This window comes from Diabrotica virgifera, chromosome 9 (assembly GCF_917563875.1).
Source record: "Diabrotica virgifera virgifera chromosome 9, PGI_DIABVI_V3a".
NCBI classification, from domain to species: Eukaryota; Metazoa; Arthropoda; class Insecta; order Coleoptera; family Chrysomelidae; genus Diabrotica; species Diabrotica virgifera.
Genome location: NC_065451.1, coordinates 110148619 through 110170859, shown reverse-complemented (window position 1 = coordinate 110170859; position 22241 = coordinate 110148619). Strand labels below are relative to the sequence as shown.

General features: G+C 31.8%; 3 protein-coding genes across 3 annotated transcripts in view; 2 read left to right on the top strand and 1 right to left on the bottom strand.

Moving 5' to 3' along the window:
- The window catches only part of LOC126892370 (tumor protein p53-inducible nuclear protein 2), a 412338-nt gene extending 407465 nt beyond the window's left edge, over positions 1–4873 (bottom strand). Inside the window, exon 1 of the mRNA XM_050661895.1 lies at positions 4730–4873. The gene's annotated coding sequence lies outside the window, so the exon portion shown is untranslated. The remainder of the gene's footprint in view (positions 1–4729) is intronic.
- Positions 1–22241, top strand: part of LOC126892368 (uncharacterized aarF domain-containing protein kinase 5) — an 83378-nt gene that overhangs the window by 3168 nt on the left and 57969 nt on the right. The window lies entirely within an intron of this gene.
- Positions 18191–21624, top strand: LOC126892366 (uncharacterized). The gene is made up of 2 exons (XM_050661885.1): positions 18191–18533; positions 19272–21624. Exon 2 carries the CDS (start codon positions 19275–19277, stop codon positions 21480–21482), a length of 2208 nt encoding a protein of 735 aa, XP_050517842.1. The 5' UTR covers positions 18191–18533; positions 19272–19274; the 3' UTR covers positions 21483–21624.

Sequence of the window (22241 nt, the reverse complement as noted above, 5' to 3'; positions counted from 1 at the left end):
TATAGCTGTTTAAAACCTCTATTTACGAGCAAACACCCCCTTATTCGAGCACTTTAAACCCACCCTAATTAAAAACTAAGGGATCTTACGGAATTTAGTTTACACAGTCTTATAAGTCTTCAAAAATCCTACAAATTCATTTTTGAAAAAACTTTTTATCGCCAAAAATGAAGGAGCTATGTTTATAAAACGAATTTTTTTTTTCGGAAAGTTCGGATAGTCCGCTTATGGATAATTTTCAATGTATGTATAATACCACAGAACCGGTTCGTATACTGGAAGATGACTAAAAAACTATTTGTATTTGTATTTGTACATATTTGTAAATTCGTTATTTTGTGTAAATAAATGTTTTTGTAATTCTTTAATTCTACTTTTTTTTCTGTATAGATCTATTAAAATATCTACTTAAAAAAACTGTAATGTTATTAAGGGTGGTTTTTAAGGGTTTAAATATTATGATATTATATCCTAAAGTATAAAACAATCATTATTTAACCAATCAAAACCAAATTTTACCCATATTATAGTTTACAGTGTTTTTATATATTTTTGACAATAAGGGGTAGTTTACACCCCTAAAAATAATCAACGCCTTTAAGCATGATATAGAATATGAAGTACAGGGTGAGATGATGCTAATCCCAAATTTTTATGTAAATCGATGCAAGCCGAAATTATTCTTTTATGATAAGTAAATTGTTTATATATAGCTCTAACAAGGTTGGTTTTAAGGGTTGAAATATTATGATAGCATATTTTACAGCATAAAACAATCATTATGTAACTAATAAGAACCAAATGTTGACAATATTAAAGTTTAAAATGTTATTTTATAATTTTTTACAATTAGGGGTAGTTTTCACCCTTAAAAAACCAAAAGCGTATAACGGCTCAATATAGAAAATGAACTAGAGGGTGTAATGAGCCTAATCCCAAATTCTTGTACAAATCGATGCTGGACAAAAAAATTGCGAGGTTTTGCCATTTTTTCAGCTTCATTTCCTCGACTAATATATCCTTTTTAAAATTTTAGGCGGACCGACTCTAAAATTTTCCGTTTTGGTAAAATATCCATTAAGAATTTCTTAGCCATCATTAATTAATGTAATATTCATTGCCTAAGAACCGACTTTCTCCTTCATTGCACCCACAATATAAATGTGATATTGAGGTTTACATTGTGCGTATTCAGTCACTTATTATTGTTTAATTAAAGTTTTTGTAGTGTTAAGAGTTGAAGTGTAGAATAATGTGCCTGGTTAAGTTTTTTATCTATTTGTTACCCATCTAATAGTAAGTAGGCCATGTCCAATGCTATTATATCGTTGTTCTAAAGAAGCTCTTATTACTTGAAGTCAAGGTTGATATAATGAATCTTTTCTAGAGCTAATAGATATGTTGTTGACAGCAAACGAAATCTGAATAATTGGACAAAAATATGTAGATCCTAAAATCTTGAGCTCAACATGAAACAATGCAGCGTTGCATGCTACATATCATTTTATTGTTATTATCTTTACTTTTTTTAAAGCAATTTACATTTTTCTTTTTTATATATTGTACTAATTGTACCCCAAATTTCAGATAAATTTGTGCCCATTTTCAAAAACAATAGGAGCCGACTAAAAAAATCTATCGACTAAATCGGGCAAGGGGTCAAATCTTTGGCCAATACTGACACCAAAGAATACAACAACGACTGTGTCGTTGGTAGTGGCGGCTCCAAGGGAGGGCAATGGGGGCGATCGGCCCCCCTCTCATACCAAGTTATATATTTATAAAGATTATAAAAACAGGCATTTATTTATTTATTTTTCATAGAAATTTAGCCAATCGAACCCCCCTCTTGACGATGCTGGCTCCTGCTGGATCCGACACTGATCGTTGGATTGGACACCGGACTGCTTTTAAAACTCCGCTCGCTCAACTCCTATACCCTGGGAGGGTTGACATGGAGACAGTGCTTCTCTTGGTGGCATAATTTTGTAAGCCGTCCCCACGGGCAATAAATTCAGTTCTTTTTCTTCACTATATTTTTCTCTTTAGTAATGAAATACACCTCTTCTTTTCAACCAGATCCTTTGAAAACACAAACAATCTACATACATATCTCTTTCACTATAGTGTTTACAATCCGGGGCAAACCACATTAAATTTTTATTATACATATATACTTACAAAATACAATGGTTCACAAAAGTTCCTAATCTTTGCTTGGTGAATATCACTAAAAAACTATATTTCATAGAAATCCTGGCTTTTCAACCTTTGTTTACAAATAACAATATGACAGTCGCGACGTCGCACTTCGGCTGTCAGCCTTAAAATTTCTTCGTATTTTTCTATATTTCAACCATATTTATGTACTACAGAGTATTTATTGCAAACTTCTATTAATATGTATATTGATTCATTAGCACAAAAGTAATAGTAAAATTTTAAATAATCTCTTGTTTTTGTAAATCACACATAAAGTATAGGATCTACACATAAAGATCGTCGCCTGCACCGTCAGAGTGTACCACGTGACCTACATAGGAGTAACTGACCTTTGGACCTAAATCATATTCAGGACCGATTTTCGGGGAGGGGGAGCATGAACTTTTTTGGGGGGTGGTCTGTAGGAAACATTTTTAAAAATTAGGGTTAAAATGGTGAGTTTTAAAGCACTTTTCACACACTTTTTGGGTGCCATAAAGATATTCAAAACTAGTATTCTTATTTGTCTAATAACGAAAAATCAGCAAATTTTTTTAAATTCTCGAGGGGGCGATGGTTCCCATGGCCTCCACCCTGGATCCATCCTTGCATGGTACACTCTGTCTACGCGGGGGACGATCTTATGTGTATGCTTTATGAATCTGCTGTCATATTGTTATGATCACTTTGTAAACAAAGGTTGAAAAGCCAGGATTTGCCCAATCTCAAGCCTTTTTAATCCTTATAAAGTTGACATAAAGTTGACATAGGGCCGGCGTAGCTCAGGCGGTAGTATGCTAGGCTCGCGTGCTGGTAGGCCGGGGTTGAAATCCTAGCGCCGGCAAGAACAACTAGACATTTTTAAAATGTCTGTAGGCCCCAGGTCTACTCAGCCTGAATAAAATGAGTACCTTGGGTAAAACCAGGGTTAATAATAGGCGGTTGAAGCGTAGCACTGGCCCTGTTACCTTCCTTGTATACCGTAGGCCCTAGGTATAGCAGACTACCCTGCTATAATCCCAAAGCTGCATCAGCGGTATAAAACGGGAGACTATTATTTATAAAATTGACATGTTGCTTCCTCTCAGTCCTCTGCTGCTTTTTCTGCTTAAGCATAGTGTTTTTAAGATAATACTACCCACGTTTAGGTCTTAAATTTCTATGAAATATAGTTTTTTAGTAATATTCCTCGACCCTCGAGCAAACGTTAGGAACTTTGTGAACCATTGTATTTTGTTTAATAAAAATGGTACATAATGTGCTTTGCCCCGGATTGTAAAAATAGAGTGAAAGAGGGATATGTAGATTCTTTGTGTTTCCAAAGGATTTGATTGAAAAGAAGAGGTGTATTTCATTACTAAGGTAAGAAAATATAGTGAAGGCAAAATAGTGAATTTATTGACCGTGGGGACGGTTTACAAATTGTGCCACCATGAGAAGCACTGTCGACATGCCTTATCCCCTATCCCCTCCATGTCAACCCTCCCAGCGGATACGAGTCAATGGTAACATAGGACCAACATGGCAGTGAACGTGTTAAGGATTATTATTCAATTCAGGAATAATCAACTACATTATATTTTTAACAACTACCGAAAACCAAAAGCCTATTTTCCATAACATATCTCAATTTTGATAGAGATTTAATAAAAGAAAAATGACCTCATAAGCTTTGAAGAACATTCAAAATAACGACAAACAACACTATATTTACCTTGTGTTGCTACTTGAGAAATCCAATTTCGTATACCGGAAATTATTAGTTATTATTTTGTTCGAAATTATAAAAACATCAACCTTATCAAGTGTGTTTGCAAATAATATATTGATTGTTTAATAGCTGTGTGTAAAAATAAAAAGCCTGGCTTGATACAAATAGTTTTTAATTGAAAACGACTTGGCCTTGGCAATGATATTGAACTTTAGCCAAAGCCTTCTTGAATTGAAGTTCAGCCAAATTTTCCAGGTTAAAACAGAGTTGTATAATTCACTTCTGAGTTCTGTAATGCAAAATAGTTTACAATGGTAAATACATCTTAAAATACATTCATTTCCCGAATATGAATAATAAATAAATGAAATCCATAATTTAACGACTTTTCTGTCATTTGACTACACTGTACAAAATTTTCATACCAAACCAAGTGCGCACACCACACAGTCCTCTATCTCTTTTCGGTGTGTACACTTCCAGTTTATTTCCCTCTCTATCTCTACCGCAACATTAAAACATTGATCCACTAAGCGCTTCGTTCAAATAATTTTGTTTAGAAAATTATTACAAAGACAAAACTGGTTTTCAATCCTTTATTTTATAACATTGTATTATAGGTTTAAAGAGTTTGTGGAGTAGTTTGTTAGTGTGTACAAGTAGGAGCAACAACAAAGAACTTGTCTCTATTGTAGAATCAGTTCATTTCCGTGTTTGTGTCAAAATCAGCTGATCTCTGTTTGAAATAAATAAAGATGAAACTATACAATTTGCATGCGTTAACGTTACTGAAATAACTTAATTGATTATGATTACCTTATTATTGAAGCTTCTAAGCGGGGCAACAGCTAAAGGGGTCAAAAATCACAGTTTTCACGATTTGTTTTTACGCACAACAGCATTCAGCCCAAAGCAGGCGCTGAATAGCTATCTATCTTTGTTAAAGGGCTGAAGACCCAGCTGGATTGCGCGGGGAAAGGTAGATTGAGCTACTTGTATCTTATTCTAACGTATTTCGACACTGTTATATTTGTCTCTGTTTATTTCGATACTGCGCTCCAATATTTGATCTAATACAAAATTTTCGTTTATTATTCCTTAACGTTTATTACTTAAGGGTAAAAATTATAAAAAAAATAACATAGAAGGTACCTACAGAGAGAGTCTAATTTGGAATAAATTCAATATCTGTTTTTTTGAAAATTGCTCAGACCCGCCGACTAGTATGTCAAATTGTCCTTTTTAACATATAATAATAATGTATACAGGGTGTCCCAATTTAGAGATATGACTTCATCGTTGATTTTCTTAAATGTCAACACTGTCATTTTGATACCTATTTTGATAGGGTGTGTAAAGTTATACATAACTGCAAAATATCAAATTTTTATTCTCTGCCATTTACAAGATAATACAAAATAACAAAGTTATGTCTGTAATTTGTAATAAATTCAATATTTCAGGTATTAATTGTTTTTTTGAAAAATTCTCAGACCCGTCGATTAGTATTTCAAATTGTCATTTTTGACATACAATAATAATGTATAGTATTTTTACTACAAAAACGTTATTACGTAGGTCAAAATTTTTGACGTAAGAGAACTGTCAAAACATTAGAATGTGACTTTTCATTATTGCCGTGTTTATAATAAACATAGCAATAATGAAAAGTCACATTCTAATGTTTTGACAGTTCTCTTACGTCAAAAATTTTGACCTACGTAATAACGTTTTTGTAGTAAAAATACTATATACAGGGTGTCCCAATTTAGAAATATGACGTCATAGTTGATTTTCTTAAATGACAACACTGTCATTTTGATAGCTATTTTGATAGGGTGTTTAAAGTTATACATAGCTGCAAAGTTTCAAATTTTTATTCCCTACCATTTACAAGATAATAAAAAATAACAAAAATTTGAAAAACAAGCAATCAAATAATAATTGAATTTAATTATTTCAATTAAGCAAATGCTCATAATGTTGTGTTGAATACCCAGTAAAAATAAGCAACGGCAAATCTAGGGGATTTTTGTTATTGTATGATGTAGTTGGAAACAATGTTATATAAGTGTCAGATGTCAACTAGAAGTAAAAACATGTGTCAAAAAAGAAAAATAAATGTTGATTTTGATGTTTAAGTTATTTGTAGAATTATTGAGTTTTCTTTTAAAATAAAACTGACTAGAAGTACTTCGGTGTTTAATTAACATCCACGCAATTCTGCAAAACATCAGGTTATGGCCCAGATCACTTGTTTTCGTGAGTATTTCGCCAGTAAAAAAAGTCAGTGTTGAAGAGCCTGTGTCGGTAGTTTGCCGCGGCCAACGAAAATAAAAAAGAAAAGCTGAAAAAAAGGTGAAAAAGAAGCTCGAGTATATATACATAAAAAAAGAAAAACATAAATCCGAAAAATGGAAAATTCATCGGCTGCGTTGAAACTTAGTGGTGGTGACAACTGGGTAGCCTGGAAATTTCAAACAAGGGTAGTGCTAAAAAGCCGTGGTTATTATGACATAGTAATAGGAAAGTCTGTGAGACCGAGCACTACTGGAGATGACCAAAAGAAATGGGATGCTGGTGATTCAAAAGCACAAGAATTTATAGTAACCAGAATAGAGCAAGGCCCTATGACACACATTTTATCCTGTGAGACCTCGAAAGATATGTGGACAAAGTTGAAGTCTGTCTACGACAAAGAGTCAGAGGTGAGCATTCATTTAATGCAACAAAAGTTTTTTCTCTTGGAGTTTTCATCAGGTAAAAATGTTGCCTCATTCATATCACAGCTTGAAGAGATAAAAAATAAGCTAAAACAAGCTGGTGAAGAGCTGTCCGATAAAATGATCATGACAAAAATACTTATGGCATTGCCAGAGGAATATAAGCATTTTCGGTCCGCATGGGAATCCGTACCATCTGATAAACAAACTCTAGATGAACTTACATCAAGACTACTTATCGAAGAAGAAAGAAGTAAGTCAGCACAGGGCAGCACAGCATTGGCGATGAAAAGTGATACAAGCAGAGAATTTAAAGGGCAAAAGAAAACCAGGTTAAAGTGCCATTTTTGTGGCAGAGGTGGCCATATTGCGAAAAATTGCTTTTTCAAGAAGAAAGAGAGAGATAATAATAGCCAGAAAGACATAAAAGTATGCAGTCAATGTAAAAGACGAGGACACAACTTACAAGAGTGTTGGTTTAATAAAAATAAAAATGAAAAACAACAGACAAGCAGAGAAGAAAATAACATTGACAGTAATGCATTCATGGTATATACTGGGAGTAAGAAAAATAAAAATGAATGGTGCTTGGACACAGGAGCTAGCGAACATATGTGCTGGAATCAAGATCTGTTTGAAGAATTGATAGAGATAAGCTATAAAAAACAAGTAAAAGTCGGAAATGGAGAAAAATTACCAGTTAAAGGTATTGGAAAAATAACTCTATGGCCATTTAATGGTAAGAAATTTATAAAGTCAACCCTGTCAGATGTATTATTTGTGCCAGATTTAAAATTTAATTTATTCTCAGCTGGATGTGCCTTAGATAAAGGTTATAAGATGTTTTCAAACAATGAAAAATGTGAATTTTATAATGACAAAGGAGAAATAAGAGCATTGGCAACACGGGATAACAAATTATACAAAATGTTATTCTCACAAGAACAAAACACTGAAACCTTTGCAAATATTTTAATTTCGGAACGCACCCCTAACGAAAACTTGTCTGACGGTCAAGTTCAAGAAAACAGCTGTTTAGTAGATGTATTTTTATCAGAGTGTAATTCTGCAAAAACAACAGAAAGTTTGAGAGTTTGGCACTGCAGACTAGCACATCAAAATACTACATATGTGAGAAACTTTTTAAGGCAAAATAACATTGATTTTATAGACGAAAAATTCGTGTGTGAACAGTGTTTAACAGGTAAACAACACAGAATACCATTCAAGTTAAGTGAATCAAGAGCAAGTGAGCCATTACAATTAGTGCATACAGACGTATGTGGCCCTATGGAAGAAGAGTCTTTAGGGGGAAATAGGTATTTCCTGTTGTTAAAGGATGACTATACAAATTATAGGTACGCGTATTTCATGAAAAATAAATCAGAAGTTAAGAAACACCTTAAAAATTTTATATCATTAGCCGAGAGAGAGACAGGCTACAAGATGAAAACTTTACGATCAGATAACGGTTTAGAGTTTATGAACCAAGAAATAAAGGAGATGCTTGACTATCAAGGCATAAAACATCAGAGATCAGTAGTGTATACGCCTCAGCAGAACGGTAGGGCTGAGAGGGAAAATAGAACCCTAGTTGAATCAGCCCGAACTATGATACAAGGGCAAAAGTTGAATAAAAACTTGTGGGCAGAGGCCATACATACAGCAGTGTATGTTTTAAACCGAACAGGCCCTAGTAGCATAAAAAATGTGACACCTTATGAATTATGGTACAAAAAGAAAGTCAATAATATTTCTACACTCAAGAGTTTTGGTTCTAGAGTATCAGTGCATGTCCCAAAAGAGAAGAGATTAAAATGGGATGCAAAAAATATGTTTGGTTTCTTTATTGGCTACAGTGAGGATGTAAAAGGTTACAAAATATTTGTCCCAGACAAAAATAAAGTTGAAATTCATCGAGATGTCATATTTTTGCCCGAGAAAACCATAGAAATAAAAAATGGGGAGACAGACATGAATAAAAACATACAGATGATATGTGAGGAGATAAAGTCAGAAGAAGATGACAGTGAAGCAGAAGAACCTCAAAATAATAGAGAAGAAAGCAGTGAGAGTGACCTCGAAACTGATAGCAGTATTGAAGATGTGAATGAAATAGAGCAGGAGCATGGATATGACCTGAGAAGACATATAAAAAGACCCTCAAGATATGATGATTATGTTCTGGATGATGACGAAATGAGTTTGTTGACTTTTAGTGATGATGAAGAACCCCAGACGTATGATGATGCAGTGGCCAGTAGTGAGTGTAAAAATTGGAAGAAAGCTATGCAATCAGAAATAAATGCGTTGCTAGAAAATGAAACATGGGAGTTTGTGCAAAGTAGTGATGGTCAAAAAGTCATTGAGTGCAAGTGGGTGTTCAAGAAAAAGAAAAATGAAAATGGTAAAGTAGTGAAATATAAAGCTCGTTTGGTAGCTAGAGGTTTTCAACAAATTGGTATGTGTTTTAATGATATTTATAGTCCAGTAGCAAAATTACCATCAATAAGGATTTTCTTAGCCATGTGTAATACTTTTGATATGAAAATTCATCAAGTAGATGTTTGTAGTGCATTTCTAAATGGGGATATTAAAGAAAATGTTTTTATTTCACTCCCAAAGGGATTTAAAGAAAAAGAGGGCACTATTTGCAAATTAAGAAAATCCTTATATGGTTTGAAAAGTTCACCTAAAAATTGGAATGACAAATTTCATAATTTGATGCAAAATTTGAGTTTTTCAAGATCTGAATATGAATATTGTCTTTATATTAAAGTAAATGAAAAAGGTAGGATATACATTTTGCTGTATGTTGATGATTTGCTGTTGGCAGGTACAAATGATCAAGAAGTTGAGAAAATAAAATACATTTTAAACAAAAACTTCAAAATGAACGACTTAGGTCAAATAAAACATTTTTTGGGTATGTGCATAACTCAAAATTTGTCTGAAGGCAAAATAAAAATTAATCAAACTGTTTACTTAAAAAATGTTTTGAAGAAATTTGACATGTCAAGCTGCAAACCATCAACAACACCAATGGATAATAATTTTCACCACGATTTTCTCAAACGAGAAAAATCTGAGAGCATAGAGATAGAAAAGAAATGTAGAGTTGCTATAGGATGTTTGATGTATGCAATGTTATGCTCAAGACCAGATTTGTGTATAGCTATAGGTATATTAAGCAGGTATCAAACATGTGCAAGTAACGATTTGTGGGTAGCAATAAAAAGAGTATTGAGATATATTCAAAGCACAGTTACTATGAGTTTGATATACTATAAACATAAATATAAACAGGAAAATTTGATAGTAGGGTACTCAGATTCAGATTGGGCAGGTGACCGTACTGATAGAAAATCTACATCAGGATATGTATTCAAAGTTTTTAATTGCACGGTGTCATGGGCATCACGGAAACAGTCTACAGTCAGTTTGTCCTCTACTGAAGCTGAATATGTTGCACTAAGTGTATGTGTGAGTGAAGCATGTTGGCTAAGATACTTAATGTATGATTTAAAAATAAAACCTGATTATGTAGCGGTTCTAATTCATGCAGACAATCAAAGCGCTATAAGGGTTAGTAGAAATCCGGAATTTCATAAAAGACTAAAACATGTTGATATTAGATTTCATTTTGTACGAGATAAAATTAAGGAAAATATTGTTGTATTAAAATATCTTAATACAAGTGACCAACAGGCTGACATATGTACAAAACCATTAGGTTTAACTCTGTTTAAAAAAATTTAGAGAGTTGCTAGGTTTAGAATAAAAAAATTAATTTAGATCTAGGAGATTTACCGTTGAGGGGGGGTGTTGAATACCCAGTAAAAATAAGCAACGGCAAATCTAGGGGATTTTTGTTATTGTATGATGTAGTTGGAAACAATGTTATATAAGTGTCAGATGTCAACTAGAAGTAAAAACATGTGTCAAAAAAGAAAAATAAATGTTGATTTTGATGTTTAAGTTATTTGTAGAATTATTGAGTTTTCTTTTAAAATAAAACTGACTAGAAGTACTTCGGTGTTTAATTAACATCCACGCAATTCTGCAAAACATCATGTTGCCCATTTATTGACAATATTATTGAATATAAGGGCAAAATTATGAGCATTTGCTTAATTGAAATAATTAAATTCAATTATTATTTGATTACTTTTATTGATTGATTTTTTTATCTTGTAAATGGTAGGGAACAAAAATTTGAAATTTTGCAGTTATGTATAACTTTACACACCCTATCAAAATAGCTATCAAAATGACAGTGTTGCCATTTAATAAAATCAACGATGACGTCATATCTCTAAATTGGGACACCCTGTATACATTATTCTTGTATGTCAAAAATGACAATTTAAAATATTAACCGAAGGGTCTGGGTCTGAGCATTTTTCAAAAAAATAATTAGTATTTGAATTATTAAATTTATTCCAAATTACAGACATAACTTTGTTATTTTTTATTATTTTGTAAATGGTAGAGAATAAAAATTTGATATTTTGCAGTTATGTATAACTTTACACACCCTATCAAAATAGCTATCAAAATGACAGTGTTGCCATTTAAGAAAATCAACGATGTCATATCTCTAAATTGGGACACCCTGTATACATTATTATTGTATGTCAAAAAGGACAATTTGAAATACTAATCGACGGGTCTGAGCATTTTTCAAAAAAAAGATTAGTATTTGAGATATTGAATTTATTCCAAATTACAGACTCTCTCTGTATATACAGTGTAGCGAGAAAATATGGACACACGGTCACAGTAATTTCTGGTAATTTCTTGGAAACCGCTGGATCGATTTTTATAGAATTTGGTGGGTAAGGGTTTTCTAATACGGCCGATATTATAGTGGTAATTACATTGTTGTCAAATATTCCGTTTTTCTGGAAATCTAATGAACTTTCTTATTTCAAATGGAATACCCTATAATTTTTTTGCGTTTTGACGACCTTAAGAAATACTGATTATTTTTCATGTTATATTTCGTATACCTAAAGAGAGTTATTGCTATATTTATTAAAAAAGAATTTTAAACAGATTTAAAAAAATAATTTTTGGCCCGGATAGACATTTTTTTTGGATCATCGGGAACAAACAAGATATTTTGTAATTTTTCTTTAAAGTCAATCGTTTCCAAGTTATAAACAATGTAAAACTGAAAAAAAAAATCGAAAAATTATGATTTTCAAGATTCAAAAACACATGTAAAAAAATAATTTTTGAAAATACGAAGTACCTTAATGCAAGCTCAAACCTTCTTTTATCAGCTCCCTACAAGAATTTTTGACACGTTTTGTTCTAAAACATTGTTTTTTTTTAATTGTTAATGAAGCGCATATGAGAGGACGGGCGATCGGGCTGCATTAACAACTAGAAAAGAGTGTTTTAAAATGCAATAAGCCCAAATTACTTATCCCTAACTGATAAAATAAGGTTTGAACTTGAATTTAGGCCCTTCGTTGTTTCAAAAATAATATTTTTTACTTGAGTTTTTGAACCTAGAAAATCGTCATTTTTCGATTTTTTTCAGTTTTAAATTGTTTATAACTAGGAAACGATTAACTTCGGGCAAAAATTACAAAAGACCTTTGTTGTTTTTAATGATTTAAAGAATCTAAAATAATGTCTATCCGGACTGAAAAATTTGATTTTTATAATTTGTTTAAAAAAATTTTAATAAATGTAGTAATAATTCCGAAATTATGGCATTTAGATATAGGGAATATAACATAAAAAATAATCAGTATTTCTTAAGGTCGTCAAAACGCAAAAAATATACAGGGTATTCCATTTGAAATAACCACTATAATATCGGCCGTATTAGAAAACCCTTACCCACCAAAATCTATAAAAATCGTTTCAGCGGTTTCCGAGAAATTACCGTGTTTCCATACTTTCTCGCTACCCTGTATAAAAGGGATTTCATAAATTTTGAAAATGCCGTCTACCCGTCTAAAGTCTTTAGACAGTCGAACCTCATCAAACAATAGCAGAATACCAGGATGATATCAATATACCTACCTAATCAGATACCTAACCAAAATTGTTGAAGTAAACATAAATCTTTATAAAACATGCATACTATAAAACAGAAAGGCTTACAACATTGTATTAACATGATAAAGAAGAAATTTCCAAAATTTTAAGAAAATAAAAGAGGGCGTGGCTTGCGGAGTGCCGACAGAAGTGAATACTTCTTATTTATTGGGTATTCTATTATACTCGATTCTCTTTGATTCGATTCGATTTATTTTATTTAATATATCTATATACCCCAGACTCTGGGTGAAAAAACGTGATATAATTCAGGAATTTTTGAAACCTATCAGGTGTTGTAAAGGACGATGCCAGGAATAACTTATACTAAAATGTAACCAAAAATTTTGTGCGGTTTTTTATTTATGACGATTTTCATTTGTTTTTACAATTTTTAAAGATTTTTAATCTTGCAGCTTAGGATATTCATTTTAGAGAAAAACTTTTAAATAGAAAATTGTAGTAAATTAAAAACCTACAATTTGAGCTATGGCAAGTTTAATTTCGTTAATACGTTATTGCAAAACAGCCTGCGAAAGGTCCAAAATGGCCGTTTTTTGCAATTGCCTTATTTATTGTAAAAATAACTTTTATCTATTTTTTAAGGCTTTAAAATGAAGATCTTTCAATATCAAACATAAAAAAAATTTGTAGTGCCCGATTGGTGAACTTGTTGTTTAGATATTATAATTTGTTTATCCCAAGAGGTCAAATGTCCAAGGCTATAACTTTTTGAAAAAAAATCGTAAAGAGTTAATCCAAGATCCATTCTCCTTCGAACGACTTATATTTTCATATTCTGATGTAAATAAATGCGTATAACATTTTTCAACCTATTATTTCGGGTTTGAAAATAAGGGGGCAAATTTCGTTATAAACATTTAGAATTGAAGCCGCCCCTGTACATCCTATGAGTTTTTAACTTACAGATTATTCTTGCTGAAGACAAAATAAAGATTTAAAACTAAATAAAAATTTTCTACGACCAACTGAAGCCGAGATAATTGTTTTTGTTTTCTTAAATCGTAGTGACTTTATTTATAACAATTAAGAAATTATCTAACAGTCATTCGCTAAAGAAAGACTTATATTATCTTAAAATAAAAATTATTTTAACCGAAAATTACATTTAATTATTAAAAATAATTTTTAAAATGTAATGGAGATTTATTTTTCGTTACGACTATGATTTATTGTGTCGGTTGCCCTTAGCAACGGCTAGCAACTTATAATGCATTGTATCACGGTTTTTGCTTTTAATTTTAAAGCACCGCTTGGATTGACATGAAATTTGGCAAACACAGAGATAACATGTTAAAGAATAAAAATGATATTGGGCCTCTGTGTGCTTTTGTCCTGGGGGTGAGTTTCACCCCTTATGAGGGGTGAAAAAATATATGTTCAAAATAAGTTCGGAAATGGATAAAACGTGTAATTCTAAGCTCTTTTCGTTCTATAGCATTTTTTCACCAAGTTAATACCTTTCGAGTTATTTTCGAGTAAATACCTTAATTTTTCAACAACAAAAAAAACACGTTTTTAGGCGGTTTTTGACAAATAACTCAAAAAATAAGTGTTTTATTGAAAAAATGGTTTTTAACAAAAATATAGCAAATTAAAAATTGAAAAAAATGATGTATTTATATAGCAAATTAAAAATGATGTATGCATGAAATCTCTAGACCCAGTATAAACAAAGTTCTAGCTAATGAAAAATAGGTTCATATCCGTTAAATCTTAAAGTGAATTATTTCAACGTGAAATAATCAAAGAATCATGCACTTGGAGAAAAATCATTTTTTAAAGTATTTAAAAATATATATATATATCTGTTTTTAAAAAATGTTTATAGCATCAAAAGTAAGCAAGTTACTCTGAAAATAAAGTTGATCTCTTTTTTTTGGTCAAAAAACTCGAAAGTCAACCCCCAATTAGCATCTTAAATCAAATTAATCATTATCGCTTCACAAGTTACTTTGCTCATGTATTATTTATATGATCTGTAAGTATCATCGGTTCAAAGGGCTTATTTAAAAAAAAATTGTTTTAAAGTAAATCTGTTTTAATTTTTAATTAAAAAAAAATGTTTTTTTCTAAATCACTTAAAATTTATTAATGTGACCAAAAATCACAAACAGTAAAAAAATTTAGTTTTTGCTGTTATGAATATTTTGGATTTTTCGCTTTTTTTTGGAAGGCAAAACTTTGTTAAGATATGGCTGTTCTAAATTTGCATACACTCGTGATTATTGACTAGTTCAAGTCATTTTAACTACTGCCCTTCAAAAATAAGCACTTTGAACCGATGAAACTTACAGACATAAACGACACATACATGAAGTAAAACAACATTGAATAAAATTAATTAATTTCATTTTTGATGCTAATTAGGGGGTGACTTTCCAGAGTTTTTTGACAAAAAAAAAGAGATCAACTTTATTTTCAGCGTAACTTGCTTACTTTTGATGCTATAAACTTTTTTTTTAACAGATAAACATATTTTTTTAAACACTTTAAAAAAGTGGTAATGATTTTTCTCCAAAAAGTGCATGATTTTTCGGTTATTTAACGTTAAAATAATTCACTTTGAAATTTGGCGGATATGAACCTCTTTTTCATTAGCTAGAACTTTGTTTCTACTGGGTCTAGAGATTTCACGCGTACACCATTTTTTTCAATTTTTAATTTGCAATATTTTGTTAAAACTCTTTTTTTTTCAATAAAATACTTACTTTTTGAGTTATTTGGCAAAAACCGCCTAAAAACGTGTTTTTTTGTTGTTGAAAAATGAAGGTATTTACTCGAAAATAACTCGAAAGGTATTAACTTGGTGAAAAAATGCTATAGAACAAAAGGTGCTTAGAAGTAGACGTTTTATCCATTTCCGAACTTATTTTAAACATATATTTTTTCACCCCTTGTAAGGGGTGAAACTCACCCCTAGGACAAAAGCACATAGAGGCCCAATATTATTTTTATTCTTTAACATATTATCTATGTGTTTGCCAAATTTCATGTCAATCCAAGCGGTGCTTTAAAATTTAAAGCGAAAACCGTGATTCAATGTATTATAGGTTGCTAGCCGTTGCTAAGGGCAACCGACACAATAAATCACAGTCGAAACGAAAAATAAATCTCCACTACACTTTAAAAATCATTTTTAATAATTAAATGTAACTTTCGGTCAAAATAATTTTTATTTTAAGATAATATCAGTCTTTCTTTAGTCAACGACTGTGAAATAATTTCTTAATTGTTATAAATAAAGTCACTACACTACGATTTAAGGAAACAAAAACAATTATCTCGGCTTCAGTTGGTCGTAGAATATTTTTATTTGGTTTTGAATCTTTATTTTGGCTTCAGCAACAATAATCTGCAAGTTAGAAACTCATAGGATGTACAGGGGCGGTTTCAGTTCTAAATGTTTATAACGAAATTTGCCCCCTTATTTTCAAACCCGAAATAAGAGGTTGAAAAATGTTATACGCATGTATTTACATCAGAATATGAAAATATAAGTCTTTAGAAGGAGAGTGGATCTTGAATTAACTCGATTTTTACGATTACGAGTACGATTTTTTTTTCAAAAAGTTATAGCCTTGGACATTTGACCTCTTGGAATAAACAAATTATAATATCTAAGCAACAAGTTGACAAATCGGGCATTACATTTTTTTTATGTTTAGTATTGAAAGATCTTCATTTTAAATCCTTAAAAAAATACATAAAAGTTATTTTTACAATAAATAACGCAATTTCAAAAAACGGCCATTTTGGACTTTTCGCAGGCTGTTTTGCAATAACGTATAAACGAAATTAAACTTGCAATAGCTCAAATTGTAGGTTTTTTTAATTTACTACAATTTTTTATTTAGAACTTTTTCTCTAAAATGAATATCCTAAGCTGCAAAATTAAAAATCTTTAAAAATTGCAATTTAACAAATGAAAATCACCATAAATAAAAAACCGCACAAAATTTTTGGTTACATTTTAGTATAAGTTATTCCTGGCATCGTCCTTTACAACACCTGATAGGTTTCAAAAATTCCTGAATTATATCCTGAAATCGACCTATTTTTCACCCACAGTTTTTACTAATAATGGTAGAGAACCCCAAGCGGTGATTTTTGCAGTTAACAACTGCAGGTGAAAACAACCCCTTAATGGAAAAATTGATATTGAGCCATTTTATCGCCAGAAAACGTGTTCAATAATAAAGAGCGACATTTTGAAGTGTTTTCTAACACAATAACCTCATGTTAAACTCATTTTCATCCCCTTGAAAACCGTACAACTCTTGCAAACAACCCCTAAATCGAAAAAATTTACAAACAATTAATTTAGTATGACATAAACAGATTTAAATATAGAGTAAATATATTTTACGTTCTCTATCTTAATTGTCATATTGTTAACCCCCTTTCAACCCTTAAAAACAACCCCTAAATAGAAAAAATTTACAAAAAATTAATTTGGTTTGACAAGAAGACTTACATATAGAGTAAATAATATTTTACGTCCTCTATCTTAATTATTTAATTGTTAACCCCTTTCAACCCTTAAAATCAACCCCTCGATTAAAAATTGTATAAAAAATTTTTTTTGATAAACTAAAAAGGATTTAAATATCGTTCCGCCAAAGGCGGATCCAGCAACGTTCCAAGGAGGGGGCAATGAAATAAACATTTTCTCGTCACTCGCGTACGCAGGATTCTTTTTCGGTATGGGTTGTTACTTTATTTTTCTTCATGTACCATGTCCTTTCAGAACGTTGGTTACTATCATAGCTATCTTAATTTTATTCACTGCCACCCTAAATCGCAACCACGAAGTGCTTTTTCGTCCTGGACTGCGTTTGCCTTCTATTTTCACTTGCATAATATTTTGTAGCAACCTATATTTAAAAATCCACAAGGAAAAAGTTTTCCTGTAGTTGGCTGTATACCATGTAATACAAAAAATAGTAAATCCTTTATAAAAGGTATATATTTAAAATTCCTGAAAAGGGCTACATCACAATCACATAACTAGTTTTCGACTGGTTTACCAGTCATCATCAGTGCTTACATGCTAGTGAAGTTTACATGCTAACCACCAAGATATATAGTTTAACAAAAATATGTGGGTCAAAGCCCTGTATAAGTGGTCCGTTAAGAAAACATCAGTTAAAAATGCCGATTAGAGCATGAATGTTTAAATTATTTTAAAAATAAAATACCAAAAGTCATTTGCTACCAGACCTTCACCATGTAATCTAGTCACACCACATCTCAGATGTTACTTGGGGCATTATTTTTAAAATAATTTAAACATCCATGCTCTAATTGGCATTTTTAACTGATGTTTCCTTAACGGACCACTTATACAGGGCTTTGACCCACATATTTTTGTTAAACTATATCTTGGTGGTTAGCATGTAAACTTCACGTAAGCACTGATGATGACTGGTAAACCAGTCGAAAACTAGTTATGTGATTGTGATGTAGCCCTGTTCAGGGATTTTAAATATATATACCATTTATAAAGGATTTGGGTAATTCCAGCAAAAATGACCCTCCCATTATAAAATTAAAAGTTCTAATAAAATGGTTTAACATCAATTTTCCACTACAGAAAAGTGTAATCTTTCAATAACTGAATGATTTTTTTTACTTGATTTTTTTTTAAATGTTTTACAGCAATTTTAAAATTACTAGCTGGTTGGTAGGGAGTTAGGGATTTTTTGTTTACTTTAACAGGGTTGGTAATGGAACACTGGAAACAGCTGATATTGATTGTTGTTCTGAAATAGTGAAGAGCAAAGCATTAACAACAACTCCACATTGTTATTGTTTCTGTAAGTATAATATTTCTGTTCTTATAAATAATCTAAGAAATCATTGCATATTGTAACACCCGTAACACAAAACATATTAAAGTTTCAATAGGAACCAAGTAAAATTTTTGTTTGCCAAACACTCTGGTAAAAGTGAGGTTATGTTTATATTTAGTAAAATCTTGTAATTTCTTTAATTCTTTAAAACTGTTTTAACTCCTAAATACATGTTACGGGTGTTACACATTAAGAGTTACGGGTGTTACATTTCATCCATGTAACACCTGTAACAAAGTAATCATCAATCAACCATTGATAATTTCTGTGTTTATTCAATCTTAGGAGGCTTTGTTAATATTTTCAGTAACCCCAAAAGAAATTTCTTCTTATAAAAGTTTATTGCATGATAATAATTAATCCATTACCTTATTTTATCAATTTTACAAATCACGATGTTATACCCTCCTAGCCTAAACCTTTCTACTCACTAGGTAATGAAGTTAAATTCAAGATCTGCCTTTCTTTATTTCTATTTTGGCATTCCATAGTTTTGAAACATTAAAAAAAGTCACATTAGGTATAGATTACCATATTAATTGTCAGATCTCAATACTGGTTACAACTGTGCCGACTGCCAATCAAGCATGCAGTTAGCCTATCCTATGAGGCACAATGCCAATCCTGTACATTTTAGAGATTATTTAAAGCTTTCTTGATGGTTATGCAATTAAGTTTCACGTGTTGATTTTTTTTTTTCAGAATATGGCTCCAGTCAAGGATCGTGTAAAAAAACATAGAGAGAAAACAAAAAAAGATCCAGAGAAGTGGGAGGCTCTCAAAAAGAAAGAAAGGGAAAGAGACAAGTTACGAAGATTGAAGAAAAAGGAAATCTTAAAAACTAATCCCCAATTGCAGCAACAGGTCAGAAATAAAGTAAATGACAGAGTCAAAGCTCACAGGGAGAGAAAGAAACTTCTTGCATCTGATGAATCAACGAGTAAACCAACGGAATCACCAATAGGAACTTACAATTCCCCTCGGACTTTTGGAAAAGCTGTGAACAAAGTTAAACGTAGCCTCCCAAATAGCCCACACAAGAAAACTGCAGTCCTAAAAAAACTTGTAAGTGATGTAATTGGCATTGAGTCTTTGGTTTCAAGCACACGAAAAGTAAAACATGCACATGTAACTGCAGAAAACAGAGCTCTTGTCGTGGAATTTTTCTGTCGAGATGACATAAGTCGCCAGACTCCTGGTATCAAAGATGTTAAGACAATAAGAAAAAAAGGTGAACAGAAACAGAAGTTGCAAAAACGGTTCATGGTGATGACTGTGGGAGAGGCGTACGAGGAATTTAAGAAAAGGTTTCCACATGTGAATATCGGCAAATCTAATTTTTTCTCTTGGCGGCCAGAACATGTATGCTTAGTGTCTGACATGCCTCATGATGTTTGCGTCTGCAAAATTCACTTCAATTTCATTAACTTATTGGAATCAATTCACAAAGGAATCCCAGTTATTCCAAGATGTCACAATGAATTACTAAAATATTTGTGCTGTGATCCTCAAAACGAGAATTGTATGTATGGAATGTGTTCCAAATGTGACAACAACATTGATGTATTGCTTCCAAATAATGTTGATTTGCAAAAGAAAATTCATTGGAAACAATGGGAAGAAGACAACAACAGTCGTCCTGTTCTACATGATCACAGTGGGACATGTGAAAATGCTCTCAAAATCTTAACTGATTTGTTACCCAAGTTCAAAAAACACGCTTTTGTTAAAAAGATACAGAGTGACTATTTTCAGAAGTGCAAAAAAAATATTGCAGTGAATGAAGTGGTTATGCAATGTGACTTTGCCGAGAACTATGCTCTTGTCAGCCAAGACGAAATCCAAAGTGCGCATTGGTCGCACGCTCAAGTAACTTTGTTCACTTGCTGCGTCTGGTTATCAGAAAAGGTGGTACAGTCGTATGTGATTGTAAGTGACGACAGATCACATAGCAAATATTCTGTATACACTTTCCTGAAAGCCTTAGTAGAAGAGGTAAATCTCGGCCAACAAATTAACAAGATCTACATTTTTTCTGACAATTGTGCTGGGCAGTTTAAGAGTAGATTCACACTATCTAATCTGTGCTTTTTCGAAACAGATTTCAACTTAGAAGTTGAATGGAATTTTTTTGCCAGTTCCCACGGAAAAGGAGCTGTAGATGGATTGGGAGGCACAATTAAAAGAAATGTCTGGACAGCTGTCAAATCAAGAGCGGTCGTAATTAATGACGCTCAAGAGTTTCATAACTATGTGGACAAGACTTTGGAAACAAAAATCAAATCACTCTTTATAAGCAAGGCAGATGTAGAGAAAAATGAAGCCATGTTGGACCAAAGATGGGAGAAGGTAAAACCGATTCTCGGCATTCAAAAATGTCACCATTTCCGACCATATGACTGCAATAACTTGCTCATCGCAAAAACATCTGCATCTTTGATGAGCAAAACGAGTGTTTTTGAACCTGAAGAAGATGTGCGTAGAGTTGCGGTGAAAAGACGCTTGGTGTACAGTGATGTTTACTCAGATTCAGAATCAAAATCTTCGGATGAGGACTGTGACAACACACTGGTTGGAACTGTTCAAGAACTTCCTGCCACCAATGGTCCAGCTGATTTCAAAGAAAAGGACTTTGTGGTTGTAGAGTATGAAGGTGAATTTTTTCCTGGGCAGGTGACGGAGGTTAAAATTGAGGACATTTACCTATATAAAGTGCAATGTATGACAAAGTCTGGTTCAAACTGGAAGTGGCCTGATATTCCTGATGAGATGTTCTACACAAGAAATGATATTAAAAAAAAAATTGACAGTGCTATGGTTATACCAGTTTCAAATCGAGGTGTATTCAACGTTAAGGAGCCAGTGTTAGAAGCATCATGGTTAAAGTTCAAAGACAAGGCTTTCAAACACTAATCTTTAGACTCTTGCTAATGGAAAGTGTGTGTATTCAAAGTTTAGTGATGATTAATCAATTTTACTTTTGTAAGTTTGTTTTGATATAAAACATCAACTAGTTGGTTTCACACGCAAATAAATCTTTTTTACTTATTTAAAACTTGTTTTTCTATTAAACTACCTTAAAAAAACCAAAAAATAAGGTATTTTTATTTAAAAATATAAAGAAGTTTTTCACTGATGGTAAAAATATTTTAAAGTACTTAAAACTGACAATTCTTGACACAGTGTAACACCCGTAACATTTTCTGTAACACCCGTAACAGTCTTGTATATATTTTTTAAATTACTTTTTGTGCACTAAAAAATAATAGAACTATAGAATTATGTTTAGCAGACCCTTAAAATGAAATAAAAAATTATATCAAATTTTTAACATTGCAAAATGAACAGAGTTTTTGTTACTTTCATGCCTCTGCAATAGACCTTGTCCAATCTTTGTAACACCCGTAACGCCTTATTCTAGTTATTTAAGTCCCTTAACTAACCAATATAATTTATTATTTTGATATAAAAAACATCATTTTACTATATTACAACTTATTTAATTGTTATACAAATTTAAAAAAATATTCTAGTCCTTTTTTATGATGTTGAAAGTGTGTAGATGTAACACCCGTAACAATGGAATCACCCATTTACTATTTTTTTTTCTATATTTAAAACTTCTCATTACATGTCCAAAATACTCCACTTTTCTATTCTGGATGCCTTCTA